At 47.7% G+C, this 27,134-nt stretch overlaps 1 protein-coding gene across 1 annotated transcript; it reads left to right on the plus strand.

Moving 5' to 3' along the window:
* The first annotated feature begins 5,815 nt into the window (after positions 1-5,815).
* Positions 5,816-26,858, plus strand: Cd22 (CD22 molecule). Its single transcript, XM_004659799.2, has 14 exons — positions 5,816-5,841; positions 11,454-11,511; positions 11,729-12,106; positions 12,945-13,232; positions 14,670-14,936; positions 15,075-15,338; positions 17,839-18,096; positions 18,520-18,783; positions 18,864-19,127; positions 24,644-24,740; positions 24,867-24,942; positions 25,236-25,354; positions 25,771-25,855; positions 26,427-26,858. Exons 2-14 carry the CDS (start codon positions 11,475-11,477, stop codon positions 26,556-26,558), a joined length of 2,529 nt encoding a protein of 842 aa, XP_004659856.2. The 5' UTR covers positions 5,816-5,841; positions 11,454-11,474; the 3' UTR covers positions 26,559-26,858.
* Positions 26,859-27,134: the final 276 nt, after the last annotated feature.

Consider the following 27,134-nt stretch of genomic DNA (forward strand, 5'->3'; position numbering starts at 1 on the left):
TTTCTAAGAAAGGTGGGTTCAAGAAAGGCCAAGGCGCAGAGCCAATCCCCATGGGCAGAGCATACATGTTATATCTGAGGAACAGGAAGGAAGTCAGTATCTGGGCAGAGCCATGGAGCTGCCATGGCTGCTCAAGGAAGCCTGATCCCAGAGGTCCTCGAAAGTCATGGGCTGGATTCAGCTGAGCAAAATGGGTGGCTGTTGGCATGCTATGTTTGGAGGAATCTTCTGGAGGGTTCTAAAGACCTACTGGAAGCCTTGGGCAGTGAGCAAAGGTGACCCATAGAAGTAGAGAGAGGGTTTTTGAGACCATGACTGTTGTCCATGAGATGAAGAAGGAAAAACTGGGTTAGGACACTTGAAGGAAAGTAGAGAATGCCAGAGAGAAGAGAAGAGTCAAAGATAGCTCCCACAGCTCCTTGGATGCCAAAAAAGACACACAAAAAAAAGTAGGGGGAGGGAATAACATGCAAAAGTGGTTTCTTCTGGCCTTATCCGGCCTGAGTAGGGGTTCCCAGGTCAAGAAAGGCTGAGGGCTCCCCTCTCTTGAGAAATTCTACACTGAGCAGGAGTAAGAACCCAGGCACGGTGACCCACAAGCACGAGTGAAAGAGCCAGGGCAGAGGTCTGGCTGACTAGAAGAGAGGTAGTCAGGTCTCCTGATCTTAGAGGCTGGGGTGGCTGGGCTGTCACATGCAGGGCGGAGGCACCAGGCAATGGTTATAACACTGCCAGCCTCCTGGCTGAGATGATGCATCCATCCCTGACCCTCTGCCCCCCACCCCAACATTCTTCCTGGGACAGACAGCTCCATTATTCTTACTGATGAAATGGCTCCAGGCCACCCATGCCTACATCAAAGCCTATTCCAGGCTGAGCTGGTTGGAACATAACTGGGCTTTGGCCATGGGGGTTGGCAGGGTGGGAGCTGGAACTAGCCTTGTCCCCAATTCCCCTCACTCTTCACTCTAGCCACATCTGCCCTCTGGACAAGTGGAGACCATCTCTGCTCACAGGACAGCAGCCATGCAGAGATGTCTCCTCATCCCCAAACTCAGTCTGCCTGGCCCATCTTCCCTGAGGCCTGAGCAAGAAAGAACACTCTTCTCAGATGCCTTTCTGTTCCACTCAGGCTAGGACTGAAGAGTATGGAAATCAGTGCTATTGTGACCAGATGCCCAACAACATCACCAACTATAGGGGAGAAAAGGCTTATTTTGGCTCATGGCTTCAGAGAGATCAGGCAGTAGATGGCTCAGTCCGTGGCTATGGGCACAGTGTCATGGTCTGTTCACATCACTGGGGACCAGGGACCAGGGCTGAGCTATAATCTTCAAAGTTCCCTCCCTAGTATCCTATTTCTGCCAGCCAGGTTCTACATTTTAAAGGTTCCACAGCCTCCCAAAATAGCACTCAGGACCATGTGTTCCAAACACCAGCCTCCAGGGGACAGTTCAGATTCACACCCTGACAGTCTCCAGGTGTGACAGTCAGCAGAGTAAGTGACAATGTCTGTAAGAACAATTTCTTTTTACAAAGCACCCCTGCAAAGTACTAGACACTGTCAAAGTGCAAAATGGAACTTATATCCCCGCTATAAATTATTATTTTTTTTATTTTCGAGGTAGGGTCTCACTCTAGCCCAGGCTGACCTGGAATTAACTATGTAGTCTCAGGGTGGCCTTGAACTCACTGCGATCCTCCTACCTCTGCCTCCCGAGTGCTGGGATTAAAGGTGTGCACCACCACGCCTGGCTCTGCAGCTATAAATTATTTTAAGGTAGAGCCGGGCATGGGGGTGCATGCCTTTAATCCCAGCACTTGGGCTGCAGAGGTAGGAGGATTGCGGTGAGTTCAAGGCCACCCTGAGACTGCATAGTGAATTCCCGGTTAGCCTGAGCTAGAGTGATACACCATCATCATCATCTTTCAAAGGGAAACAGGGAGGTCACAGCTGACAAACAGAGATGAGAAATCTGTTTACATGCTCCTGTGACACAGTGTGTAGTATGTCACACATGTGACGTGGTGAACCCTGGGGAGAAGGCACTGGTAGCACTCCTGCCTCCCAGTCCTGGGCAGGGGCTTGAGGCTCACACAGCCAGGTGTAGAACACCCACCCAGTCCTCCCTTACTTACCTGCCTCCACTACTTCCCTGGTGAGGAGGTGATGGACGGTCAAGTCACCCAAAGTGACCATCTACCTCCCTGGAAGGAGAACTGGAAGGAAGAGGAAAAAGGTTAAAGCTGCTATTCCCAAGAGTCCTGCCTCAATCCTGACCTTCTCCATGCTTATAAGCCTGTTGTCCAACTTCCTACTGTTACAAGGCCATGAGCCATGCTTAGCACTGTGACCAGCAGAGAGCTCAGACATGCTTCTAGAGGATGAGAAGGTTCAGGTTCTGAACCAAAGGTCTCCTGCATCCTAGGAAAATGCTTTACCTCTGAGCCACACCCTCAGCCCTCACTGTGGATTCTAGACAAGTGCTCTACCTCTGAGCCACACCCCAGCCCCTCACTGTGGATTCTAGACAAGTGCTCTACCACTGAGCCACACTCCCAGCCCCTCACTGTGGATTCTAGACAAGGGCTCTACCACTGAGCCACACTCCCAGCCCCTCACTGTGGATTCTAGACAAGTGCTCTACCTCTGAGCCACACCCCAGCCCCCCACTGTGGATTCTAGACAAGTGCTCTATCACTGAGCCACGTCCCCAGCCCCTCACTGTGGATTCTAGACAAGTGCTCTACCTCTGAGCCACACCCCAGCCCCTCACTGTGGATTCTAGACAAGGGCTCTACCACTGAGCTATATCCCAAGTCATCTACTTTAAAAAATATTTAATATTTATTTATGTGTATATGTGTATGAGAGAGAGAGGGAGAGGGAGGATGGACGCACCAGATCCTTTAGCCACTGCAAGTAAACTCCAAACGCATACAGCTGGCGTATGTGGGTTCTGAGGAATTGAAACTGAGTCCTTGGGCTTCTCAGGCAAGCTTCTTAACTGCTAAGCCATCTCTCCAGCCCCCTAGTCCTCTACTTTTTTGTCTTGAGTCAGGTTCTCACTAAATTGTCCAGACAAGCCTTGCACTTTTGATCCTTTTGCTTCAGCTTCCTGAATAGCTGGGATGACAAGCCTGCTGCCGCCATACCCACCAACAGCTCTCTCTCTCTCTCCATATATATATATATATATATATATTTGTTTGTTTGTTTTCTAAGATAGAGTCTCACTCTAGCTCAGGCTGACCGGAAATTCACCATGTAGTCTCAGGGTGTCCTCGAACTCATGGTGATCCTCCTACCTCTGCCTCCCAGGTTCTTAGATTAAAGATGTATGCTATCATGCCCAGGTATAAATTATTTTAAGGAAGAGCCGGGTGTGGTGGCGCACGCCTTTAATCCCAGCACTTGGGCTGCAGAGGTAGGAGGATCATGGTGAGTTCAAGGCCACCCTGAGACTACATGGTGAATTCCTGGTTAGCCTGAGCTAGAGTGAGGCCCTATCTCAAAAAAACCACAAAAAATTGTTAATTTAATTTAGTTAGCATACAAAGCAATGGGTTTCATTATGGTATTTTCATTTATGTATATCATTATATCATTTCTTTTTATTTATTCAATTATTTATTATTTTTTAATTTTTTAACATAATTACTTTTTTCTTCTTTTTAAATTTTTATTTATTTATTTATTTGAGAGAGAGAGAGAGAGAGAAAGGCAAATAGAGAGAAAGAATGGGCATGCCAGGGCCTCCAGCCTCCGCAAACAAACTCCAGATGCATGTACCACCTTATGCTTACCTTGTGTCCTGGGAATGGAACCTGGGTCCTTTGATTTCACAGGCAAGTGCCTTTACTGCTAAACTATCTCTCTGGCCCATCATTAGTTTTTAAAAAATATTTTATTTTTATTTATTTATTTGAGAGCCAGTAAGGCAGAGAGAGAGAAAAAATTGGCATGCCAGGGCCTCTGGCTGCTGTAAATAAACTCTAGATGCATGTGCCACCTTGTGCATCTGGCTTATGTGGGTCCTGGGGAACTGAACCTGGGTCCTTTGGCTTTGCAGGCAAGTGCCTTAACCACTAAACCATCTCTCCATCCCCCACCATTAGTTTTTTAAAATTGTTTTAAAAATTATTTATTTACTTATTGTTTATATTTATTCGAGAGAGACAAACAGACAGAGAAAGAAGGAGAGAGAGAGAAAGAGAGAATGGGCACACCAGAGCCAGCCACTGTAAACAAACTCCAGATGCGTGTGCCACCTTGTGCATCTGGCTTACATGAGTCCTGGGGAATCGAGCCTTGAACCGGGATCCTTAGGCTTGATAGACAAGTGCTTAATTGCTAAGCCATCTTTCCAGCCCCATATTCATTTTTTTTTAATTTTATTTTTGGTATTTCAAGGTAGAGTCTCACTCTAGCCCAGGCTGACCTGGAATTTACTAGATAGTCTCAAGATGGCCTTGAACTCCTGGTGATCCTCCTACCTCTGCCTTCCAAGTGCTGGGATTAAAAGCATGAGTCACCACAACAGGCTTTAAATTCTTTTTTTTTTTTGAGAGAGAGAAGGAGGGAGAGAGGACCACCTTTAGCCCCTGCAAACAAACTCCAGATGTGTGTGCACCCCCTTGTGCACATGTGCAACATTGCACACTTGAATCACTGTGCATCTGGCTGTGTGGGACCTGGAGATTCAACATGAGTTCTTAGGCTTCTCAGGCAAGTGCCTTAACCACTAGGCCTTCTCTCCAGCCCATCATTAGTTATTTTTTTCCCTTAGGTAGGGGTTTCACTCTAGCCCAGGCTGTCCTGGAATTCACTATGTAGTCTCTCAGGGTGGCCTCAAACTCTCCATGATCCTCCTACCTCTGCCTCCCAAGTGCTGGGATTAAAGGTGCACACCACCATGCTTGGCTCCATCATTAGTTTTTATTATTTATTTATTTTTTAATTTGAGAGCCACAAACGAGAGAGAAAGAGGCGCGCAGGGGAGGGGGGTGGGAGGAAATGGGCAAGCCAAGCCCTCCAGCCACTGCAAACGAACTCCAGACGCGTGCGCCCCCTTGTGCCTCTGGCTAACGTGGGTCCTGGGGAATCGAGCCTCGAACTAGGGTCCTTAGGCCTCACAGGCAAGCACTTAACAGCCAAGTCATCTCTCCAGCCCCCATCATTAGCTTTTGAAGCTGTGCTTTGCTCTTTCTGATTCTGTCTCCGTGGCCTGCTGCCAGAGGACAGATTCCCAGAAGCTCCTTTGTCATCTGTGGTATTTGCATGTCATTTGCATGGAACTCTCTGACTGGTTCCACTCCCAACACACTGACTAGAAGCTGAAACAGGTGAGGAGGGTTCTGTCTCAAGACTTTCTTGCTCTACAGTAAGACTTTGCACAAGGCGGTCTCTTCCTTCCCCACAGCCCTGGTTCTTTGCCCAGCCCTTACTGCTGCCGAGACATTCATGCCCACGCTCAGGTTCTTCCCGTTCTGTCTAGATGGAAAACAGTGGGATTGGCCTTTCTGATGTTGGCTTGACTAGAGGGGCCATGTGGGCAAGCTAGCTTGGAAACTGATCAGGCATGGAAAACCCATACACTCTGAGGCCTGACGTAGATGTACGCAAGTCCCTTCCAAACTGACTCCAAGCCTGTGTCCCCTCCATTGCCTCTTTTCCTCACATCCCTGACCTTGGTGTCTCTTGGGGTCACTCTTGGGGCCAATGGAGAGGCAGGGGGTGTGGTTAAGCAGTGACGCTCTGTTACTGAAGACTTCACTCTACTTCCTGTTTCACCCTTAAACACAGCTAGGGACCTTGAAGCAGGAAGACACAGGAAAGAGGTAAAAGTCATTTTGATCTTCTCTTTTCAACAAGTAGTTATAGACCCTCATTATCTTCTGGGCTCGCACCCAGCACAGGGAGCACATGGCGACCTTCCTTTCTTTCTTGTGTCAGTTAAGATAGATGTAGCTGTCTTAGCGCATCTCCCCTGGCCAGGCCTCCTGAGTCCTCTGAGATGGGAGGGGTCATTGGATGCCCAGGAGGGAATAATGGCTCCAGGAAGCAGTGTTAGCTCCTGCAAGGCCCTAGGTCTGCAGTGAAGAGGCCAAACTTCGGTGTGCCGGTGTCCTGAATCTTTCTTTGTGCCTCTTGACTGTCGCCTCCACCCTGCGCCTTGCCACCTCACCCTTCCAGTGCCCAGGCCCAGGTTTCTGCTTCTTATGCTCTGGAGACACCCGGGAGCTCTTTGAGTAGATGTGTAGCTCTGTTCAGTGAGAGTCCCCTTCTGGCACATGCTGGGGTTCTCTGGCTGGGCTCTGCTGATGTAGCTCAGGGGTTGTTGCCAAAGGGGCCCCACTGTCTGGAAGCCAATCTTTGCCATAGCCTTGATTTCCTCAGGAAACTGACTTTGCAAGTCTGCCAAACTTTTTATTTTATATTTATTTATTTATTTGAGAATGAGAGAGAGAAAGAATGGGTGCACCAGGGCCTCCAGCCACTGCAAACGAACTCCAGATACATGCTCCACCTTGTGCATCTGGCTTACATGGGTTCTGGGGAGTTGAGTCTCGAACCAGGGTCCTTAGGCTTCACAGGCAAGCGTTTAACCACTGTGCCATCTCTCCAGTCCCAATTCTGCCAAACTCTGGGTGGAAAAGATAAAACCCATTCTATACCAAAGTATGTCTACTCTCCTGCCTGATGATGTACAGTGTACTCAGGGTTTTCGAAAGAGATCAAAAAGTCCTGTACTTAGCCAAGAAACCTATTTAACTCATGTGTGCATGTGTGTGGAGGTCAGAGGACAACCTCGGGTGTCATTCCTCAGGAATGCTGTCTCTCTTTAATTAGACTAGACTGTCTGACCAGAAATCACCGGGGATCTGCCATCTCCTCCTCAGCACTGCCATTACAACTGCGTGTCACTTTGCCTGGCATGCTTTACGTGGGTTCTGATTGTCCTCAGCATTTTAACAGAGCTATTTCTCTAGCCCCTGCTGAACTTTTTGTTTGTTTGTTTGTTTTTGTTTTCGAGGTAGGGTTTCTCTCTGGTCCAGGCTGACCTGGAATTTACTATGTAGTCTCAGGGTGGTCTCAAACTCATGAAGATGCTCCTACTTCTTCCTCCTGAGTGCTGGGATTAAAGGCTTGCGCCACCACACCTGGCCCCTGCTGAACTTTTTAACTTAACTTTTTGCAAGTGGCCATGACCTTGAAGACACTTTTGCAAAACGTTACTTGCTTCTGCAAAACTGAGGTCAGCTCTGCCTGGGAAGATGTGGCCTAGCTTCAGCTGGCTCACTGCCAATACATGCCCAGGCCAGGCCAGCCCGACCATGATGGACATAAGCCAATCCTGCTTTCAGCAAGAGGCCTATCTTTCCCCACACCTAGTAATGGTCATCCAGCAGCCCTTCCATTGAACCCTACTACCTGGGAGATAAATGGGAGAAAAAAGGGAGATGCTGATGTAGTGCAAGGTGTGGGAAATATTGGCAGGATGGGTGGAAGGAACTCATCTGCACTGACACCGGAGACACACTCTGTGGGCACATCCTGCACGGTCCCCAGGGGGCCAGCTCAGAGTTCACAATTATGTAAATAGAGTTAAATTTAACTCTGTGTAAAATGAAGGGTGATGGAGGGCAAGCTCATGGGGGCAGGGGCGAGGAATCAGTTGCCACTTGGTGGCTTCTGAACACACAGATAGGTTCTGTTTGACCAACACTGTATTTTCTTATTGTTGCTTGAGATGGAGTCTCACTTGGTATCCCAGCCTGGCCTTGAACTTATGATCCTCCTACTCAGGAACCCAAGTGCTGGGATTTTTAGCCATGCACCACCATGTCCAGTCCTGCATTTGTTTTTGTTTTTATTTTCTTTATTTGTTTTTGAGACAGAGTCTCAAGTATTGCAGGCTGGCTTTGAACTCTATGTGTATTTGAGGACGACCTTGTACTTCTGACCCTCCTGCTTATACCTTCTCAGGTGCTGAGATTATAGGGGTGTGCCACCACCCCCAGTGGATGTGCTGCCAGAGGCTGACCCTCCTGGACGCTTGCAGCACTCGAGCAGTCAAGATGGAGTGTCCAGTCGAAAGTGTGTTTTTGCCAGGTGTGGTGGCGCACGCCTTTAATCCCAGCACTCGGGAGGCAGAGATAGGAGGATCACCGTGAGTTCAAGGCCAGCCTGAGACTACAGAGTGAATTACAGGTCAGCCTGGGCTAGAGTGATACCCTACCTTGAAAAAGAAAGTGTGTTTTTGTGGTACAGGGAACTAAACGAAGGACTTTGTCCATGCTAGAGCAGCACTCTACCACTGAGCTATATACCTAGTCCTCCTTAGGTATTTATTTACTTACTATTTGTTTGCTTAAGAGAGAGAAAGAACGGGCACTCCAGGGCTTCCTCACTCTGCGAACGAACTTCAGACACATGTGCTACTTTGTACATCTGGCTTTATGTGGAAACTGGAAATTGAACCCAGGACATCAGGCTTTGCAAGCAAGCACTTTAAACTGCTTAGTCATCTCTCCAGCCTCTATGTATTTTTAAAAATGCTTTTACTTATTTATTTGTTGGCAAGGAGATAGAGAATAAATGGGCATTCCAGGCCCTCTAGCCACTACAAATGAATGCTAGATGAACGTGTCACTTTGTGCATTCAGCTTTACATGGGGCTGAGGAATAGAACCCAAGTAATTAGCTTTACAGGCAAGTGCCTTAACCACTGAGCCATCTCTCCAGTCCAATGCCCTATGTATTTTTTGTTTTTATTTTAATTTTTAATTTTTTTTTGTGGTAGAGTCTCACTCTAACCCAGGATGACCTGGAATTTACTATGTAGTTTCAGGGTGGCCTTGAACTCATGGTGATCCTCTTACCTCTGCCTCCTGAGTGTGAGGATTAAATTAAAAGGTTTTTAAAGCAAAAAAATTCATATGCAAAGCTATCCCTTTCCTTCCTGTACAGTTAGGAAGGAATATAAGGAGTATTGGACAGTCTGAGCCCCTCACCCACCTGCAACACTTGGGTGAGACTGGCCCCACCACCACCACTGTTAGACCAAACATGCTTTTTGTTCCCTGTGTGAATCCATGTTCTCTACCAGCACCTGGGGCACATGAGTAGGTCCTTTGTACCACATTCCTCTCTGAAATCTTCCAGCCCCCTCTGTCACACCTCACTATTGGTATATTTTAATTTTTACATTTTTGCTTAGTCCCAGGTATTGAACCTGGGACCTTCTGCACATACTAGGCCAAAACTCTAACCACTGAACAACACTGTAGCACTGAGCTACACTGTACCACTGAGCCACATCCCTAGCCTGTCATTGGTGGATTCTAGATAAGTGCTCTACCACTGAACCATGCTCCCAGCCCCTCACTGGGGATTCTAGACAAGTGCTCTACCTCTGAGCCACACCACCAGCCCCTCACTGTGGATTCTAGACAAGTGTTTTACCACTGAGCCATACCCCCAGCACCTCACTGTGGATTCTAGACAAGTGCTCTACCACTGAGCCACAACCCCAGCCCCTCACTGTGGATTCTAGACAAGTGCTCTACCTCTGAGCCACACCACCAGCCCCTCCCTGGTGGATTCTAGACAAGTGTTTTACCACTGAGCCATGCCCCCAGCACCTCACTGTGGATTCTAGACAAGTGCTCTATCTCTGAGCCACGCCCTCAGCCCCTCACTGGTGGATTCTAGACCAGTGCTCTATCCCTAAGCCACATCCCCAGCACTCTTTTTCTTCACTTTTTATTTTGAAATAGTGTTTTGCAAAATTGAGTAGGCTGAATTGAACTCTTTCTGTAGCCAGGCCATCCTTGAGCTTCAAATCTTTCACCTCTCAAACAGTTTGGTATTATAGACTTGTACCACTAGGCCTGAGTCATGATTGGTTTAGAGTAACATTTATTTATTGACAACTTCCATATTTATAAACAATATCCCATGGTATGCCCTCCCTCCCCCCTGCACTTTCTCCTTTGAAACTCCACTCTCCATCATATCCCCTTCCCCTCTCAATGAGTCTCTCTTTTATTTTGATGTCATGATCTTTTCTTCCTATAATGATGGTCTTATGTAGGTAGTATCAGGTGCTGTGAGGTCATGGATATCCAGGCCATTTTGTGTATGGAAGAGCACGTTGTAAGGAGTCCTGCCCTTCCTTTGGCTCTTACATTCTTTCCACCACCACTTCTGCAATGGACCCTGAGCCTTGGAAAGCGTGATAGAGATATTGCAGTGCTCAGCACTCCTCTGTCACTTCTCAGCACAATGGTGCCCAGAACAACTTTTGGTGGTGGGGGGGGGGGGGTTCAAGGTAGGGTCTCAGTCTAGCCCAGGCTGATCTAGAACTCACTCTGTAATCTCAGGCTGACCTCAAACTCACAGCAATCCTCTTACCGCTGCCTCACAAGTCTACAACACTCGGCTAGAATAAACTTTTCCTATCTTTCAAGTCACCTTATCTTTCCCCAATGTAAAGTCCTTCACCAGTAGCTGAGGGATATCCCTATAGGATCTGGCATTTGATGTACACAATGATCTTGCTCCCCAGAGCCTGAAAGCAGAACAAGAAGTTTAAAAAAATTACAAATGGGTTTGGGGAAATTGCTCTGTGGTTAAAAGGGCCTGCTAGCAAAGGCTGCCTGGGAAGGGCAGGGTTCAATTCCCCAGTAATCATATAAAGCCAGATGCACAAAGTGACACATATGTCTGTAGTGGGAAGAGTCCTTGGTGTGCTATCCTCTCTCTGCTCACAAATTTAAAAAAAATTTCTTAAAAAAAATACAAATGGATGTTTTTTAAAAAGATTCCAGTTTTATTTATTAGAGTCAAAGAAAGAGGGAGAGAGAGAGAGCGAGAAAGGCCACGTCAGGGCCTCCAGCCCACAAATGGATATATTGATAAAAGGAAGAGAGGGAGGGAGGAAGAAAGAAGGGAAGATGTTGAAGGAAAAGCACAGTGTGCCCAGAAAAGGCTCCATGAGCCTCATGAATGCCACATCCCCATGACGTTCCCTGGGATCAGAGGAAGGGCACAGAACTTGGTGGGTGGGAGAGAAGCAGCCAGATGTTTCAACCATAATTTTTTATTTTTATTTTTAGTTTATTATTTTTTTTTTTTTGGTTTTTCAAGGTAGGGTTTTACTCTAGCCCAGGCTGACCTGGAATTCACTATGCAGTCTCAGGGTGGCCTTGAACTCATGGCAGTCCTCCCACCTCTGCCCCCTGAGTGCCAGGATTAAAGGCGTGTGCCACCATGGCCAGCTTCCATAAACTTTTTTTTGGTGGAGGGATGCAATTGAGATAGTCTCATTAAGTCATCCAGACTGGCCTGAAACTTGTGACCACAGTACTGCCATCATTTCCCTAGTGCTGAGATTTGAGACATGCACTACCAGGTGTGGCTTAAAGACAAACCCTTCTTGGCTTAGGTCCTGCCCAGACAAGACACCATGCGTGGCCTCTGCCTGTGGCTCCTCCTCATTCCCGGTAAGGGCTGTGGCCTGGGCCAGCACCTGGGTGTGGGGACTGCAGTGGGCAGTGCAGAGAGGATGGAAATGTGGGGTGGGGTGGGGCAGGCAGGTGCAGAGAGAAAGATCTGCTCCTGTGCCTTGTTTCACTGGGTCTCCCTGAATCTCAGTTCAGATGGAAGTCTGTGTGCCTCAGGCCCCTCAGTCATGCTTTCTCGTCCCGCTGTGGGTTTCAGAATGCTTGGCTTCTCATCAGAGACTCCAATGGCTGGTTAGTATTCCCTCCACCTTCCGAGCCTGGGAAGACTCCTGCATCTGGATTCCTTGCCTCTACCAAATCCCGAAGTCGTCTGCGGTTCTGGACAGGTTCTCCCTGTACCACAACTATTGGTTTGAGGAAGGCATCAAAGACTTCAATGGGACTATCATCTATAGTAATACCCAGATCGGGCAGTTTCCTCCTCAGCAGGGAAGGGTACGGTTCCTGGGAGACAAAACCAACAACTGTACCCTGAGCATCCATCCTGTGCACGTCAATGACAGCGGCAGGCTGGGGCTGAGGATGACGTCAGAAGGGGACAAGTGGATGAAGGAAATCCAACTCAACGTCTCCAGTAAGGCTATGGGGGAAGGAGTGGCCCACCTCAGAGGGGCAAGAAGGGAGGTGGAAGTATTGAGTTGCCTATGACATCAAGCTGGGGCAGGACAAGATGGTTCTGTGACTAATTTGCAGCATGAGAGCTTGTCCCACCTCACCCTGGCCCTCAGCTCCTGTCCATTCTGGATTCTGGGGTCTACATTGTTTAATATTCTAATCTTTCAAGAGAAGATTGGAAATTTAGATTGTCAAGTGAAATTTCACAATGTTAGTGACCCCTTCAAAGCTAGACGACACATGGGGTGGGGCAGGTATGGCCCAGTAGTCATGGCCAGGGTCCTAAAGATCATGGTCAATCTACCCATGGCCTGTTTTTGTCAGTGACCACTACTAATTTACCTGATACTATGCTTGTAGGATAGTCTAGCCTGGGGAAGACCTGAGGCACACAGTCCTCAGCTCTTCCTCTGAAAGCAATGCTGTGTTCGGCTGCCTCCAAGAGCGAGGCCATGAAACACACATGACCATCAGGTCACCAAGACTAAGGAATACGTGTTGAACTAAACTGATGAAATTCTCTCAAGGGTGGTAGGACGGATGACCCTGAGGCCATTTAGAAGGCGAAGGAAAATGAGGAATGGAAATGAATGGATGGTAAAATCCAATTCCCAGGAGGCTTTGCATCCCCAAGACCTCCCAGAGGGTATTTTAACCAAGAAGCAAGGTGGGATAGTCTGGCAAGGGATTCCCTGGGGCCATTTGGGACAAGATGTTTGAAGCCAGGAGTGGAAAGCTAGGCCTGCCTAGGACCCCTGCTCGCCAGGCCCTCCAGCATTGTCCTTGCTCTCTTTCAGAAACACCCTTCCCGCCTTCCATCCAGCTCCCTCCAGAAATCCGGGAAAGCACGACAGTAGCTCTGACCTGCTTGTTGAATTTCGCCTGCTATCAGTACAACATCCAACTACAGTGGTCCCTGAAGGAGCCTGCAGTGACCTCTACTGTCCTTTCTACCAACAAGGTCTACACTGAGAGCAAGGTTACCTTCCAACCACAGTGGACAGACCATGGGAAGAATGTGACGTGCCAGGTCAGGAATGCTACCCAAGTGCTCTCCAAGGCTACAGTGCGGCTAGATGTCAAGCGTGAGTCTCTTTATGGGAAAGACACTGTCCTTGTCACATTCTCTTCAGCCCTTATTGAATCCTAGAAAGGGTAATAGGGAGTCTTCATAGAAGGCCAATGGTCACCTGCTGCTGGGGATGGCTCAGCCTCTCATGCTACCCTTATTGGTCCTGGTCAGGAGGCAGGTTCATTCCAGCCTCTGCTCTGGTCTAAGAAAGACACTCTAAGCTGGGAATGGTAGTGCACACTTATAGTCTTGGCACTCAGAAGTCTGAAGTGGGAGAAATCTCAAGTTCAAGGCCAGCCTGAGCTACATAGGCTGGAAATGTAGCTCAGTGGTACTTGTTTGCCTCATATATATGAGGATGTGGGTCAACCTCCAGCACCATTAATTCAATCAAATGGTCAATGAATCAGTCAGACAGGCAGTGAGTCAATCAGTCCATCCATCCATCTATCCATCCTCCCTCAAGCCTTAGCATGCTTTGAGGATCATCTGGCTCGGTTTCTTTGTTCTCCCTTGAGGAGAAATTGCTTCATATTATTATTTTAAACTCATTCACTCAATAAATATTTATTGTGAACCAATTGGGCCTTAACTTGGATGCCACATTAGGTGAGATTTTGCCTGGGTGGAACATTTACTATATTAGGATAGATGCCAAAGAAATAGATTAACCAAGAAATACAGAGCGGAACTGCTAGTAGGATGTATGTATTAAGAAAAATAAAGAATGGACCGAAGACAAGGCTCAGTGGCTAAAGGTTCTTGCTTGTGAAGTCCGCCAGCTCTGAGTTCAACTCCCCAGTACCCATGTAAAGCCAGATGCACAAAGTGGTGCATGCATCTGGAGTTTGTTTACAGTTTTGTTGTGGCAGGGGGCTCTGGTGCATCTGTTCCCCCCCACACACACTGTCTCTCTGCTTATAAATAAATACATAATATTTTTAAGAAGAAAAATAAAGAAAACAGGGATAGGTGGGGGTGAGGGGGATGGAGGGAAACTTCCTTGCAGAAGGCAAATTCTGGTGGATATGAATGGAGGGAGAGACTTGGGCAAGCAAAAAATCTTCCAAGGAGAGCCAGTGAGGAGGCCTCAAAGAGGAAGCATGGTATGTCCATGATAGAGCCAAAGGTAAGAGAGGTCAGAGTTCATGGGCCAAGTTTATGAGCCCTCTGTAAGAGAGGAAGTAGGAGGGGCAGGACATTGAGTCTCCTGAGCTGCAGGACCCTGTGACAAACTCTGATTGACAGCACTAGGAAGCCAACTGGCTCCTGGTGGAGACAAAGCCAGAGGAGACATGAGAAGTGGGGAGCAGCGAGACAAGCGAGGGGACGGTCACATTCACCTGGGAAGACCAGAGAACCACGTGTGGGCGAGGCCCTGCTTGTCAGAATACAGATGCTGCCACTGAGAACCCTGCCTTGTCTCCTGATGGCGCTTCTGCTCTTCCAGATGTCCCAAAGTTGACTATCGAGGTCATTCCCAGAGAGGCTGCTGTCATGGAGGAAGGCTCTGTGACCATGACGTGCCAGGTTATCAGCAGCAACCCAGAGTACACGACTCTGTCCTGGTTCAAGGATGGAAACCTCTTGAGGGGCGAGAAGACACCTACGCTAAATCTGTCCTCAGTGACCAAGGACATGAGTGGGAAGTACCGCTGTGAGGCCTCCAACAACATGGGCTCAGGGAAGTCGGAAGAAGTGACCGTCACAGTGTGGTGTGAGCATCCTCAAAGCAGACAGGGGAGGCTGGAAGTTAGCAGAGTCCTCAAGAGGTGACAGTGCTGGCTCTCAAAACCGCTTGCACAAATGGGAGGGGTCTGCTCACTTCCTTGCTTGTTTCTGTACCTCTTTCCAGATGCTCCAGAACCTTCCGTGGTTCAGATCCACCAGTCACCTACTAAGGAAGAAAAACCAGTAGAGATGATTTGTGTGTCACCGGCCAGTCCACGTCCAAAAAATTATATTTGGTATCACAACAGGAAAATAATGCCTGGAAAGACACAAGAGAAGTTTCAGATTCCCAAGGTCTTCCTCTGGCATGCTGGGAATTACTCCTGTTTGGCAGAAAACCAGCTGGGGCCTGGACAGATTGGTCAGGAATCCCAGCTGGATGTCCAATGTGAGTGGCCGCATGAGCTCTGTTCTTAGAAGGGAAAGAAAGCAGATGGGGCACAGGGCATGCCAGGGTGTGAGAGGGCTGACCAAGCAGGGTGTCCAGATGCATAAGCTTGGCATCTGTCCTCCAGATGTCCAGACCAAACCTCATCTGTGGCAGATGCTCTGCAGATCTTTGTGTGTCTACAGACTCTGGTGGTCCAAGCTTGCCATTCTAGCTACCTGCCCAGGAAGCTGAAGCAGGAGGTCACAAGTTCAAGGCTTGCCTGGGCTATAGAATGAGTTCAAGTTCAGCCTGGGCAATTTAGTGTCAAAGAGGGCTGGAGAGATGGCTTAATGATTATGGAATTTGCCTGTGAAGCCTAAGGACCCAGGTTCGATTCCTCAGTACCCATGTAAGCCAGATGCACAAGGTGGCACATGTGTCTGGAGTTCATCTGCAGTTTCTGGAGGTCCTAGCATGCCCATTTTTTCTCTCTCTCTCCAATAAAAAAAAAAAAAAAAGTCAAAAGAAGGGTTAAAGAGATGACTTAGTAATTAAGGCACATGGCTACAAAGCCAAAGGACCCAGATTAGATTCCCTAGGACCCATGTAAACCAGATAAACAAAATGGTGCATGCATCTGGAGTTTGTTTGCAGTGGCTGAAGGCCCTGGTGCACCCATTCTCTCTCTCTCTCTCTCTCTCTCTCTCTCTCTCTCTCTCTCCCCTCTCTCCCTCCCTCCCTCCCTCCCTCCCTCCTCTCTCTCTCAAATAAACAAATAGAAATAAAAAACCCAGCACTTTTTAAACAAAAATGTCAAGAGAAGGCTGGAGATGTGATAAAGTGCTTTTCTAAAACTCTACCGGTGTGGGGCTGGGGACATGACTTGGTGAGAGTGCTTGCCTAGCGTGTGGGAGGTCCTAGGTACCATCCCCAACGCTGTGAAAAGAGGATGAAAGGATCTAAGGGTGTAGCTCAGCTGGCAGAGTGCCTTGGGTTCAACCCCTTGCACCATATAAATGACTCAGTGTGGTGGAGGGCGCCTGAAATCACAGCACTTGGGAGATAGAAGGCAAGAGGATCAGAAGTTCAAGGTCATCCTTGGCTACACAGCAAGCTTGAAGCCAACCTGGATCACATGAGATGAGGTCCTGTATAAAAAAATAAATAGACAGGAGGCAGAGGTAGGAGGCCACTCTGAAACTATGTGGTGAATTTCAGGCTCCTACTTCAAAAATATTTTTAAAAAGACGGGCGTGGTGGAGCAAACCTTTAATCCCAGTACTTGAGAGGCAGGTAGGAGGATCACCATGAGTTTGAGGCCACCCTGAGACTACATAGTGAATTCCAGGTCAGCCTGGGCTAGAGTGAGACCCTGCCTCAAAAAAATAAATAAGTAAACAGGAATGTCAATAACTTGGCTTCACTGAGGACACCACAGTGTGACATTCATGGGCTGAAGCTATGTCCCCGAAGAAATCCTGAAAGTTTTGAGAACTGCAAATATCTCATTATTTCCTCATGACTAGACCCTCCTCAACATTCAACCTTCTTATCAGATTGATTCCAGGGCCGAGGATCCACTGGGTGCTGGGTGAGCGTCTGAACAGCCAATACGGGGCTGCAGCAGCACCAGCAGCAATGTTGAGTGTCTGTCGCGTGCCTCATGCTGTTCAAAGGGCATCATCTGGGAGAATTCTACAAGGTTCCATGTTCCTGTTGCCCCATTTCACAGATGAGTAAACTGCAGCCTACTGTCACACCGCTTTAAGAGCAGATGTCCAGCAGTGTCTCCAGAGCTGTGCTCCAGCTGGGGTGCACCTTCCCCACTCAAGCCTCAGCCAGGCAAAATAGCCACAGATGCCAGAGGGAAGCAGGAGGCTTCCCTGAACTCATGCAACAGCTGTGGGAATGCAGGGTCCAAGTGGGGTGGAGAGGAAACAGTAAGGAAAAGGTTTTATGAGAACCAGCCTTGCAGCTGCCTCTGATGGTGCAGGCCTGCAATCCCAGCTCCTCAGAAGGATAAGGTTGGAAGATCACAAGTGCCTGGGCCACTTAGCAAGACTTTAACTCAAAAAGTAAAAAGTTCTCTCTCACTTTTGCCTCTTTCTTTCTCTCTCTCTCAAATAAATAAATATAAAAATTACATATCAAGGGGGGGGGGCCTGGAGAGAGAGCTTAGCAGTTAATGAACTCGCCTGAGAAGCCTAAGGACCCAGGTTCGATTCCTCAATACCCACATAAGCCAGATGCACATGTGGTGCATGTGTCTGAAGTTTGTTTGCAGTGGCTAGAGGCCCTGGTGTGCCTATTCTTTCTCTCTCTCTACCTGCCTCTTTCTCTCTCTTAAATAAATAATTGAAATATTTTTAAAAAATTTAAAAATAAAAATGTGGCTGGGATGTGACTCAGTATGGTAGAGTGTGTGCCTAGCACGTGAGAGATCACATATTTGATTTGTAATACTCCAAAAGAAAAGAAAATTGCCTTTGCTCCACTAACCCCTCTGCTCTACACTCAGATGCCCCCAAGGAGGTAACTGCGGTGATCCAGAGCTCAACACCCATCCGAGAAGGAGACATGGTGACCCTGTCCTGTAGCTACAACTCTAGCAACCCAGCAGTTACCCACTACCAGTGGAGCCCTGAAGGCTCCTGGACAGAGCCCACGCCTGGGGTGCTGCGGATTCCAAGAGCTGCCTGGGATGCCACACCTATCGCCTGTGCAGCCTGCAACGCGTGGTGCACCTGGGCTTCCCCCGTCAGCCTGGACGTCCAATGTGTGTGACAGGGACAGGGACATCTGGGAACTGAAAGGCCGGAGATGTTAGCCTGGGCAAGAGAGCATTCAAAGTAGAGCCAGGCAGTCCTGGTTAAGGACACAGGAAATGCTGGTTAAGGTGGCAGGAAGTCCTGGGTAAGGAGTCAGGAAGTCCTGGTTAAGGAGACAGGAAGTCTTTGGTAAAGAGACAGGAGGTCCTGGTTAGGGAGGCAGGAAGTCTTGGTTAAGGAGGCAAAAAGTGCTGGTTAAGAGGGCAGGAAGTCCTGGTTAAGGAGACAGAAGTCCTGGTTAAGGAGGCAGAAAGTGCTCGTTAAAGGGCAGGCAGTACTGGTTAATGAGACAAGAAGTCCTGGGTAAGGGGCAGGAAGTCCTGAGGATAAAGGGAAGAGCCGAAATGTCACCCAAGGCCCTGTCCCTACAGATGCCCCCAGGGATGTGAAGGTCCTGAAACTCAGCCCCCAGACAGAGATTCATGCTGGTCACCATGTCCAGCTCCGATGCCTCTTCTCTGGGAGCCGCCCTGCAGGAGTTAACTTCTTCTGGAAGAAAAATGGAGGTTTTCTGGTGGAAGGAAGAGACTTGAACTTCGACTCCATCTCCCCAGAAGATGCTGGACATTACAGCTGCATGGTCAACAACTCCATTGGACAGACCTCATCAAAGGCCTGGTGGCTCCAAGTGCTGTGTGAGTAGCTAGAACTGGAGGCTGGTTATTGAGAAGGGCAGGTGACCGGCAGGCAGGTCTGACTTGGTTTCCTCTTGCAGATGCTCCTCGGAGGCTGCATGTGTCCATTCACCCGGAGAACAGTGTGATGGAGGGGAAGAAAGCAGTTCTGACCTGTGAGAGTGAAGCCAACCCTCCCATCTCACAGTATGCCTGGTTTGACGGGAACAACCGAGACCTTACCTTTGCTGGCCAGACGCTGCATTTGGAGCCTGTGAAGGTCCAGCATTCCGGCTCCTACCGTTGCCAGGGTGCCAATCAGCTGGGTGTGGGCGAGTCACAGCCTACCACCCTCACTGTCTACTGTAAGGCCCGCCCCTCTTTTCTCAGGCTCTTCTCTGGCCTCACTGTGCCTATACCTTATCCCTAAGGTCATGGCCCCTCCTGCCCCACTTTCTCTTCTGCATTCCTGGACCATTGCTGCTCCACAGCTCACAGGTGCCTTGGAGGGTGCCCTAGACCTCCATCTGTCTCTTTCCCTCAATCTTACCCTCTTAGGCTGTACAGCCTTGCAGATATCTTCAGCTCCTATTTCTTTTTTTTAAATTAAAAATAATTATTTTTATTTTAGAGGGAGAGAGAGGGAATTGGTGCACCAGAGCCTCAGCCACTGCCATCAAACTCCAGATGCCTGTGCCACCTAGTGGGCATGTGCGACCTTGCACTTGCCTCACCTTTATGCATCTGGATTACGTGGGATCTGGAGAGTCAAACATGGGTCCTTAGGCTTTGCAGGCAAGCACCTTAACTGCTAAGCCATCTCCCAAGCCCTAATTTTTAAAAATTTATTTATTTGTTTAATTTATTTGAGAGAGAGAGAGAATGGGCACACCAGGACCTTGCGCTGCTGCAAAGGAACTCCAGACTCATGTGTCACCTTATGTAGAGCCTAGGAAATTGAACCTGGGTCCTGTGGCTTCACAGGCAAATGCCATAACTACTAGGCCATTTATCCAGGCCCTCAGATCCTATTTCCTCTCTCTCCCCTCTTGTTCTCTTTCTCTCTCTCCTCCTTGTTAAGTAAGCCCCTTTTGTAAAAATCCTTTGAACCTTTAGGTCTTAGTGTTCTTAAACAGGATAATCCAAGGGCATAGTTTAAAAAAGAAAGCACAAAATAGAAGCTGATCCTGCTGTACATACCTGACCAGGCATCCCTCTGAAGGCGGAGGCAGGAGGATTACATCAAGTTGGAGGCCAGCCTGGGCTACATAACAAAGTTTCCTTAAAAACAAAACAGCAGTGGGCCTGGAAAGATGGGTAGCAGTTAAGGTGCTTGTCTGTGAAGCCTAAGGACCCATGTTCAATTTCTCTTCAGATCCCATGTAAACCAGACACACAAAGGTGATGCAAGCAGACAGTTGCACATGTCCACTAGGTGACACAAGCATCTGGAGTTTGATTGCAGTTTGATTGAGGCTCTGGCACACCAATCCTCTCTCTCTCTTTCTCTTTAAAAAAAAAAAGCTGGGATAAAAAAAATAAAGACAACAGCAATAAAAACAAAAGTAGAGAATTTATTATTTTTCTTCTTTTTTAAAAAAAATTTTGAGTGAGAGACACAGAGAAAGAGGCAGAGAGAGAGAAAGAGTGAAAATGGGCACATCAGGGCCTTTCAGCCACTGTGAACGAACTCCAGATGCATGTGTCTCCTTGTGCATGTGTGACATTGCATGCTTGCATCACTGTGAGTCTGGCTACATGGGAACTGGATATTCGAACATGCATTCTTAGGCTTCACAGACAAGCACCTTAACTGCTAAGCCATCTGTCCAGCTCTGTCTTTCTTTGTGAGCTAGGTCTTGCGCAGGCTGGTCTTCAAATCAAAGCAGTCCTCCGGCCTCAGCCTCCTGAGTATTGGGATTACAGGCATGTACCTCCATGCCTGGTCATCATTCTCACTCTTGACCTCTGCGAAGTCTAGTCCCTCATTAAAAGACCCCAGGAGCCGGGCGTGGTGGCGCACACCTTTAATCCCAGCACTCGGGAGGCAGAGGTAGGAGGATTGCCTTGAGTTCAAGGCCACCCTGAGATGACAGAGTTAATTCCAGGTCAGCCTGGCCCTGAGTGAGACCCTACCTCGAAAAACCAAAAAAAAAAAAAAAAGACCCCAGGGTGAGTAGTCTGTCACTTCTCTCCACAAGGGCATGCTGTACACAGTTGCCACAGACAGCTAAAGGTCTTCCATCTCTTCTGTGTCCACACAGGGAGCACAGCTAATACTTTGCTCTGGAGTTTTCTTTGGCCATGTCATAATGATGCTTACATGGTGTTTTGTTTTGTTTTTTTCAAAAATTTTTATTAACCACTTCTATGATTATAAAAATATCCTATGGTAATACCCTCCCTCCCTCCACTTTCCCCTTTGAAACTCTACTCTCCTTCATATCCCCTCCCCATCTCAGTCTCCCTTTTATTTTGATGTCATGATCTTTTCCTCCTATTATGATGATCTCGTGTAGGTAGTGTCAGGCACTGTGAGGTCATGGATATCCAGGCCATGTTGTGTCTGGAGGGAGCACGTGGTAAGGAGTCCTACCTTTCCTTTGGGTCTTACGTTCTTTCCGCTTCCTCTTCCACAATAGACCTTGAGCCTTAGAAGGTAGATAGAGATACTGGAGTACTAAGCACTCCTGTCACTTCTTCCTAGGACCATGATGCCTTCTAAGTCATCTCAAGGTCACTGCTATCTGAAAACAGAAGATTCTCTACCAAAAGTGAGAGTAGGTTTAATATAAGGGTATGAACGTTAAGAGAAGTGCTTACTGGGCAGTTTGATAAGCATAGTGTATACATTTAGCCAGACAGTAGCAGACATTACACCCCCAGGGCTCATGACTACCCCTGTTTTAGGTTTTCAGTATCAGGGATGTATTCCTTCCCATGGAGTGGGCCTCCAGTCCAGTTAGAGGGCAGTTGGTTTCCACCATGACTTTTTTTTTTTTTGGTTTTTCGAGGTAGGGTCTCACTCTGGCTCAGGCTGACCTGGAATTCACTATGTAGTCTCAGGGTGGCCTCGAACTCTCGGCGATCCTCCTACCTCTGCCTCCCAAGTGCTGGGATTAAAGGCATGCGCCACCACGCCCGGCTTACCATAGCCCATTTTTTAATTGGCTTGTTTGATTTCTCATTATTTAACTTTTTGAGTTCTTTGTATATCCTAGATATTAATCCTCTATCAGATGTATAGCCGGCAAAGATTTTTTCCCATTTTGGAGGTTGTCTCTTTGTTCTATTCACAATGTCCTTTGCTATACAAAATCTTTGTAATTTCATGAGGTCCCAGCAGTTAATCTGTAGTTTTATTGCCTGAGCATTTGGGGTTATATTCAGAAAGTTTTTTGCCAGGACCAATATGTTGAAGGATTTTCCCTACTTTTTCCTGTAGCAGTTTCAGAGTTTCAAGTCTGATGTTAAGTCTTTAATCCATTTGGACCTAATTCTTATGCATGGAGAGAGAGAAGAATCTATTTTTATCCTTCTACAGATACATACCCAGTTTTCCCAGCACCATTTGCTGAGGAGGCTGTCTTTTCTCCAATGAGTACTTTTGGCATTTTTATCAAATATCAGGTGGCTATAGCCACCCGGACTAACATCTGGGTATCTCTGTTCTGTTCCATTGATCTACATGTCTGCTTTTGTGCCAGTACCATGCTATTTTTGTTTCTATGGCTCTGTAGTACAGGTTAACATCAGGTATGGTGATACCACCAGCCTTATTTTTGTTACTCAGTATTGTTTTAGATATTTGAGATTTTTTGTGATTCCAAATGAATTTTTGGATTGTTTTTTTCTATTTCCATGAAGAATACCTTTGGAATTTTGATGGGAATTGCATTAAATGTGTAGATTGCTTTTGGTAAAGATTGCCATTTTCACAATATTGATTCTTCTGATCCAGGAACAAGGGATGTTTTTCCATTTCCTAGTGTCTTCTGCAATTTCTTGCTTGAGTGTTTTAAAGTTTTCATTGTAGAGATCCTTCACTTCCTTGGTTAGGTTTATTCAAAGGTACTTTTTTTTATAATGCAATTGTGAATGGGAGTGATTCTCTGATTTCATCCTGTGTTTGTTGTTAGCATATAGGAAGGCTACTGATATCTGTGTATTTATTTTGTATGCTGCTACATGGCTATAGGTGATTATCAGCTCTAACCCTTTGCTGGTAGAGTCTTTAGGGACCTTTATATATAGAATCATGTCATTTGAAAATAATGATAACTTGATCTCTTCCTTTCCAATTTGTATCCCTTTTATGTGTGTCTCTTGCTTTATTGCTATGGCTAAACTTCCAGTACTATATTGAATAAAAGTGGGGACAGTGGACGCCCTTGGCTTGCTCCTGATTTTAGTGGTAAAGCTTCCAGTTTTTCCCCATTTAGTAATATGTTGGCTGTAGGCTTGTCATAAATGGCCTTTATTATATTGAGATATGTTCCTTCTATTCCCAGTCTCTGTAGGACTTTTATCATGAAAGGATGTTGGATTTTGGATGATCATGTTATTTTTGTCCTTCAATCCATTTATGTAATGTATTACATTTATCGATTTGCATATGTTGAACCATCCCTGCATCTCTGGATAAAGCCTACTTGGTCGGGGTGAATGATCTTTCTGATATATTCTTGTATTCGGTTTGCCAATATTCTGTTGAGAACGTTTTCATCTATGTTTATGATGCAGATTGGTCTGTAATTTTCTTTTTTGTTCTATCTTTGCCTGGTTTTGGTATCAGGGTAATGCTGGCTCCATAGGAGAAGTTTGGTAGGATTCCTTCTTTTTCTATTTTATGGAAAAGCTTAAGAAGCAATTGTGTTACTTCTTCCCTGAAGGTCTGGTAAAATTCACCAGTGAATCCATCTGGGCCTGGACTTTTTTTAGTTTGGAGATTTTTGATAGTTGCTTGGATCTCCATGCTTGTTATAGGTCTATTTAAGTGATTAATCTCATCTTGATTTAACTTAGGTCATATAAATCAAGGAAATCATCGATGCTCAGTGGTTAAAGGCACTCTCTCTGCAAGCCTGCTTACCTAAGTTCAGTTCCCTAGCACTTGCATAAAGCTGGATGCAAAGTCCCACTCATGTCTGTGATCTCCTCCTTCCCTTCCTATAGATATGCACCACCAAACCTGGCATCACACGTGAGTGCTGGGAATGCTTGTGCAGCAGGTGACCTCCTCAGTCCTGCTTTCAATACACACACACACACATGTAACACAGAGAGAGAATGGGCATGCCAGGGCCTCCAGCCACTGCAAATGAACTTCAGACACGTGTGCCCCCTTGTGCATCTGGCTAACGTGGGTCCTGGGGAATTGAACCTGGGTCCTTTGCCTTTGCAGGCAAAGGCCTTAACTGTTAAGCCATTGCTCCAGCCCCAGTCCTGCTTTTTGTTTCCCTTGGAGATAGGATCTCACTCTGTAACCCATGCTGGCTTTGAACTCGTGGCAATGCTCCTGCTTCAGCCTCTTGAGTGCTGGAATCATGTACTATTGTGCCTACTTTGCCCCCTGCCTCTTTTTTAAGGACTGCCCTATGTGCCTACAATGAGTGAGTGGCTGCTACTGATAGTCTGTCACACATCAATGAGGGTGAGGGGCAAGGCTCCCCTGGGGACATAGACTTGGCCCTTGCTCCTACCAGAGGATGGGGAGGCAGAGGAACTGCTTCCCATTTTCCCTATATCACACTCTCATGCATGGAGGAGATGTGCAGGCAACAGAGACTGAGCTTTCATGCAGAGAAAAGTAGAGGAAGGACACTACACCACTGCCATGCCCATGGGACAGAGCAATCATGTTATCTCCTTTCCCCACCAGATAGCCCAGAGACCCTTGGTAAGCGAGTAGCCCTGGGATTTGGGTTCTGCTTGGTCATCTTCATCCTGGCCATCTGGGGGCTGAAACTACTGAAGAGGTAAGCACTTCCCACTGCTCCCCTCCCCTCACCTGTTGGTCCTCACCTGTTGTGTTACCACTGCACATTGCAGCCTCCTGCCTGCAGGATCATGTGTTTGACCCTCACAGAACCTTTGTTGCCTAGATGGAAGAGGACTCAGAGCCAGCAGGGGCTTCAGGAGAATTACAGTGGTCAGAGCTTCTTTGTGAGGAATAAGAAGGTAGGATGGGAGGATGGTGAAATGCAGAATCGTCATTGGACACAAGTGAAGAACACAGGCAAAGAAGGGTGATTAGCATTCTGGGGTCGGCATGGTGCTGCACATCTGGAATCAAAGCACTTGCACTTGGGAGGCTGAGGCAGGAGGATCTCAGGTTCAAGACCAGCCTGGGCTACACTGCAAGATTCTGCTCCCCTTAAAGAACATCCTTTGGGAGTACGTGAGGGTCAGGGGCTGACAGAAGGGAATGGGAGATGGGAGGAGGGTCACAGCTGCAACTTTGCCTTTTCCAGGCCACAAGGACCCCTCTCTCTGAAGGCCCCAACTCCATGGGATGCTACAACCCGGTGATGGACGACAGCGTTAACTATGCAGTCTTGCGCTTTCCAGAGACAGACAGGCCGAGCAGCAGGTAAAGAGGGTACTGGGAAGTTGGCACCTGCAGCCCAGGAGGAATGTGGGAAGAAAAGCTAATGTCCTCACCTGCCCTCTTTGCCCCAAGCCTATGCCAGGCCTCACCACCTTATCCCATCCCCAAGCTATACCAATATAGGCAACAGGGCCCAGAGCAGGACCTGTGTCTTTAATCCAGGAGTGTGCGCGCCCAGAGTCAGGCTTCATCACAGGGTAGCATGCCATGATATGCAGGTACCCACATTCACTCATTTGGTATTCATTTTTATTAGCTGTTTATCAGCTGTCTCACTGGGCATGTAAGAGACAGTGAGCTATGTTTCTGAAGGGGCTGAGGTTGCTGGAGGACTGAAGGAGTTGAGAATTCATGGGAAAAAAAGTTTCACGTGTAGCCACCCCTCTGTCCTCACTCAGAGATGCGGGGACCTCAGAAACACAGGAGCCTCTTCCAAACAGCAACGATGTGGTCACTTATTCGGTGCTGCAGAAGCGTCACATGGTAAGAGGACAAAGAAGCTATGGAAGGCTTAGGGATCTGGGGCCTGGTCTTAATTGGGAGCCCTTTCAGGACAGACTTGGTAAACACCTGTGGCGGGTAAGGCTGTGCATCAGTTGGGACGGTGGCTGTCCGAAGTCCATTTTCTGTTGCTTTAACTGAATACCTAAGATCTGGTTTATAAGGGGAATAGATTTGTTTTGGTTTATGGTCAGTTCTAGAAGTCGAAAATTAAGGGGCTGTATCTGATGGTGGGGACCCTGCAGACACCTGAGGTGACACAAAGCCAGGGAGAGTGATGGAACTGAAGTTCTAACAAAGCCACTTCCTTGATAATGTAACCACCTCCTAAAGGCCCATAAGTATCCAGCACGTGAAACTTGAAGGACACATTCATTCCATAGCAGCTGTCAGGCAGAGCTAGGGTTGGAGCCAGGGCAGGAACCTCGGTGTCTGGGGGCTGAGAACAGCTGTTTCTGCATGTTCCGGCCCTGACTGAGGTAGAATCTAGGGTAAGTGAATGAAGGGAGACTGGTCACCATGAAGTCTACTTACCATGTTGTGGCTTTCTCAGGGTGACTACGAGAACACGACCGCAGACTGCTCAGAGGATGACGGCATTCATTACTCGGAGTTGGTTCAGTTTGGGTCTGGGGAGCGGCCTCAAGGGAAGGAGGAGGTGGAATATGTGACTCTCAAGCAATGATGTTGGAAGTGGCGGCGGTGGAAGGGGCTGGGGATGAAGGAAGTCCTACAGTGTCTCCATGGCTGCTGTTTGGCTGCTAAGTCACAGGGTTGGTCTCTCTCTCTTGTCTTCCTTACACATACACACTCAATTCATGTTGAGAACCTTGTGTCTGGCCCAGAGCCAGCCTTCCTTCTCAGCATGGGAACACCAGTCCCATGCTGTGCAGCGTCCCCAGCCCCGGCCATCTGCCATCGGCAACCCCTCCTGAGCTTTGCATCAGCTGAGCGTGTCCCTGCTGGGATTCGCCTGTCACCAACATTTTTTCTTACATGTCCCTTTGACTGTCACCCCCACTTTCTAATCTTATACCTAATTTCTACCCTCTGGGAATATCTTCAGGAAAGGCAGAAATGGGGTGGCAAGAGGCATGTCCCCAGCTGGCTCCTCCCTTAGAAGCATGTAAGCCGGGCCTTCCATGGAGATGACACATGATGGTGGCCCCTAGTCTCATCTGGTGCTGAGCAGACCTGCTCATGTGAATGAATGTAATGTACCAGACATGATGCAATAAAGATGACACAGATACCAAGTCCC

This window comes from Jaculus jaculus, chromosome 7 (assembly GCF_020740685.1).
Source record: "Jaculus jaculus isolate mJacJac1 chromosome 7, mJacJac1.mat.Y.cur, whole genome shotgun sequence".
In the NCBI taxonomy this organism is placed as follows: Eukaryota; Metazoa; Chordata; class Mammalia; order Rodentia; family Dipodidae; genus Jaculus; species Jaculus jaculus.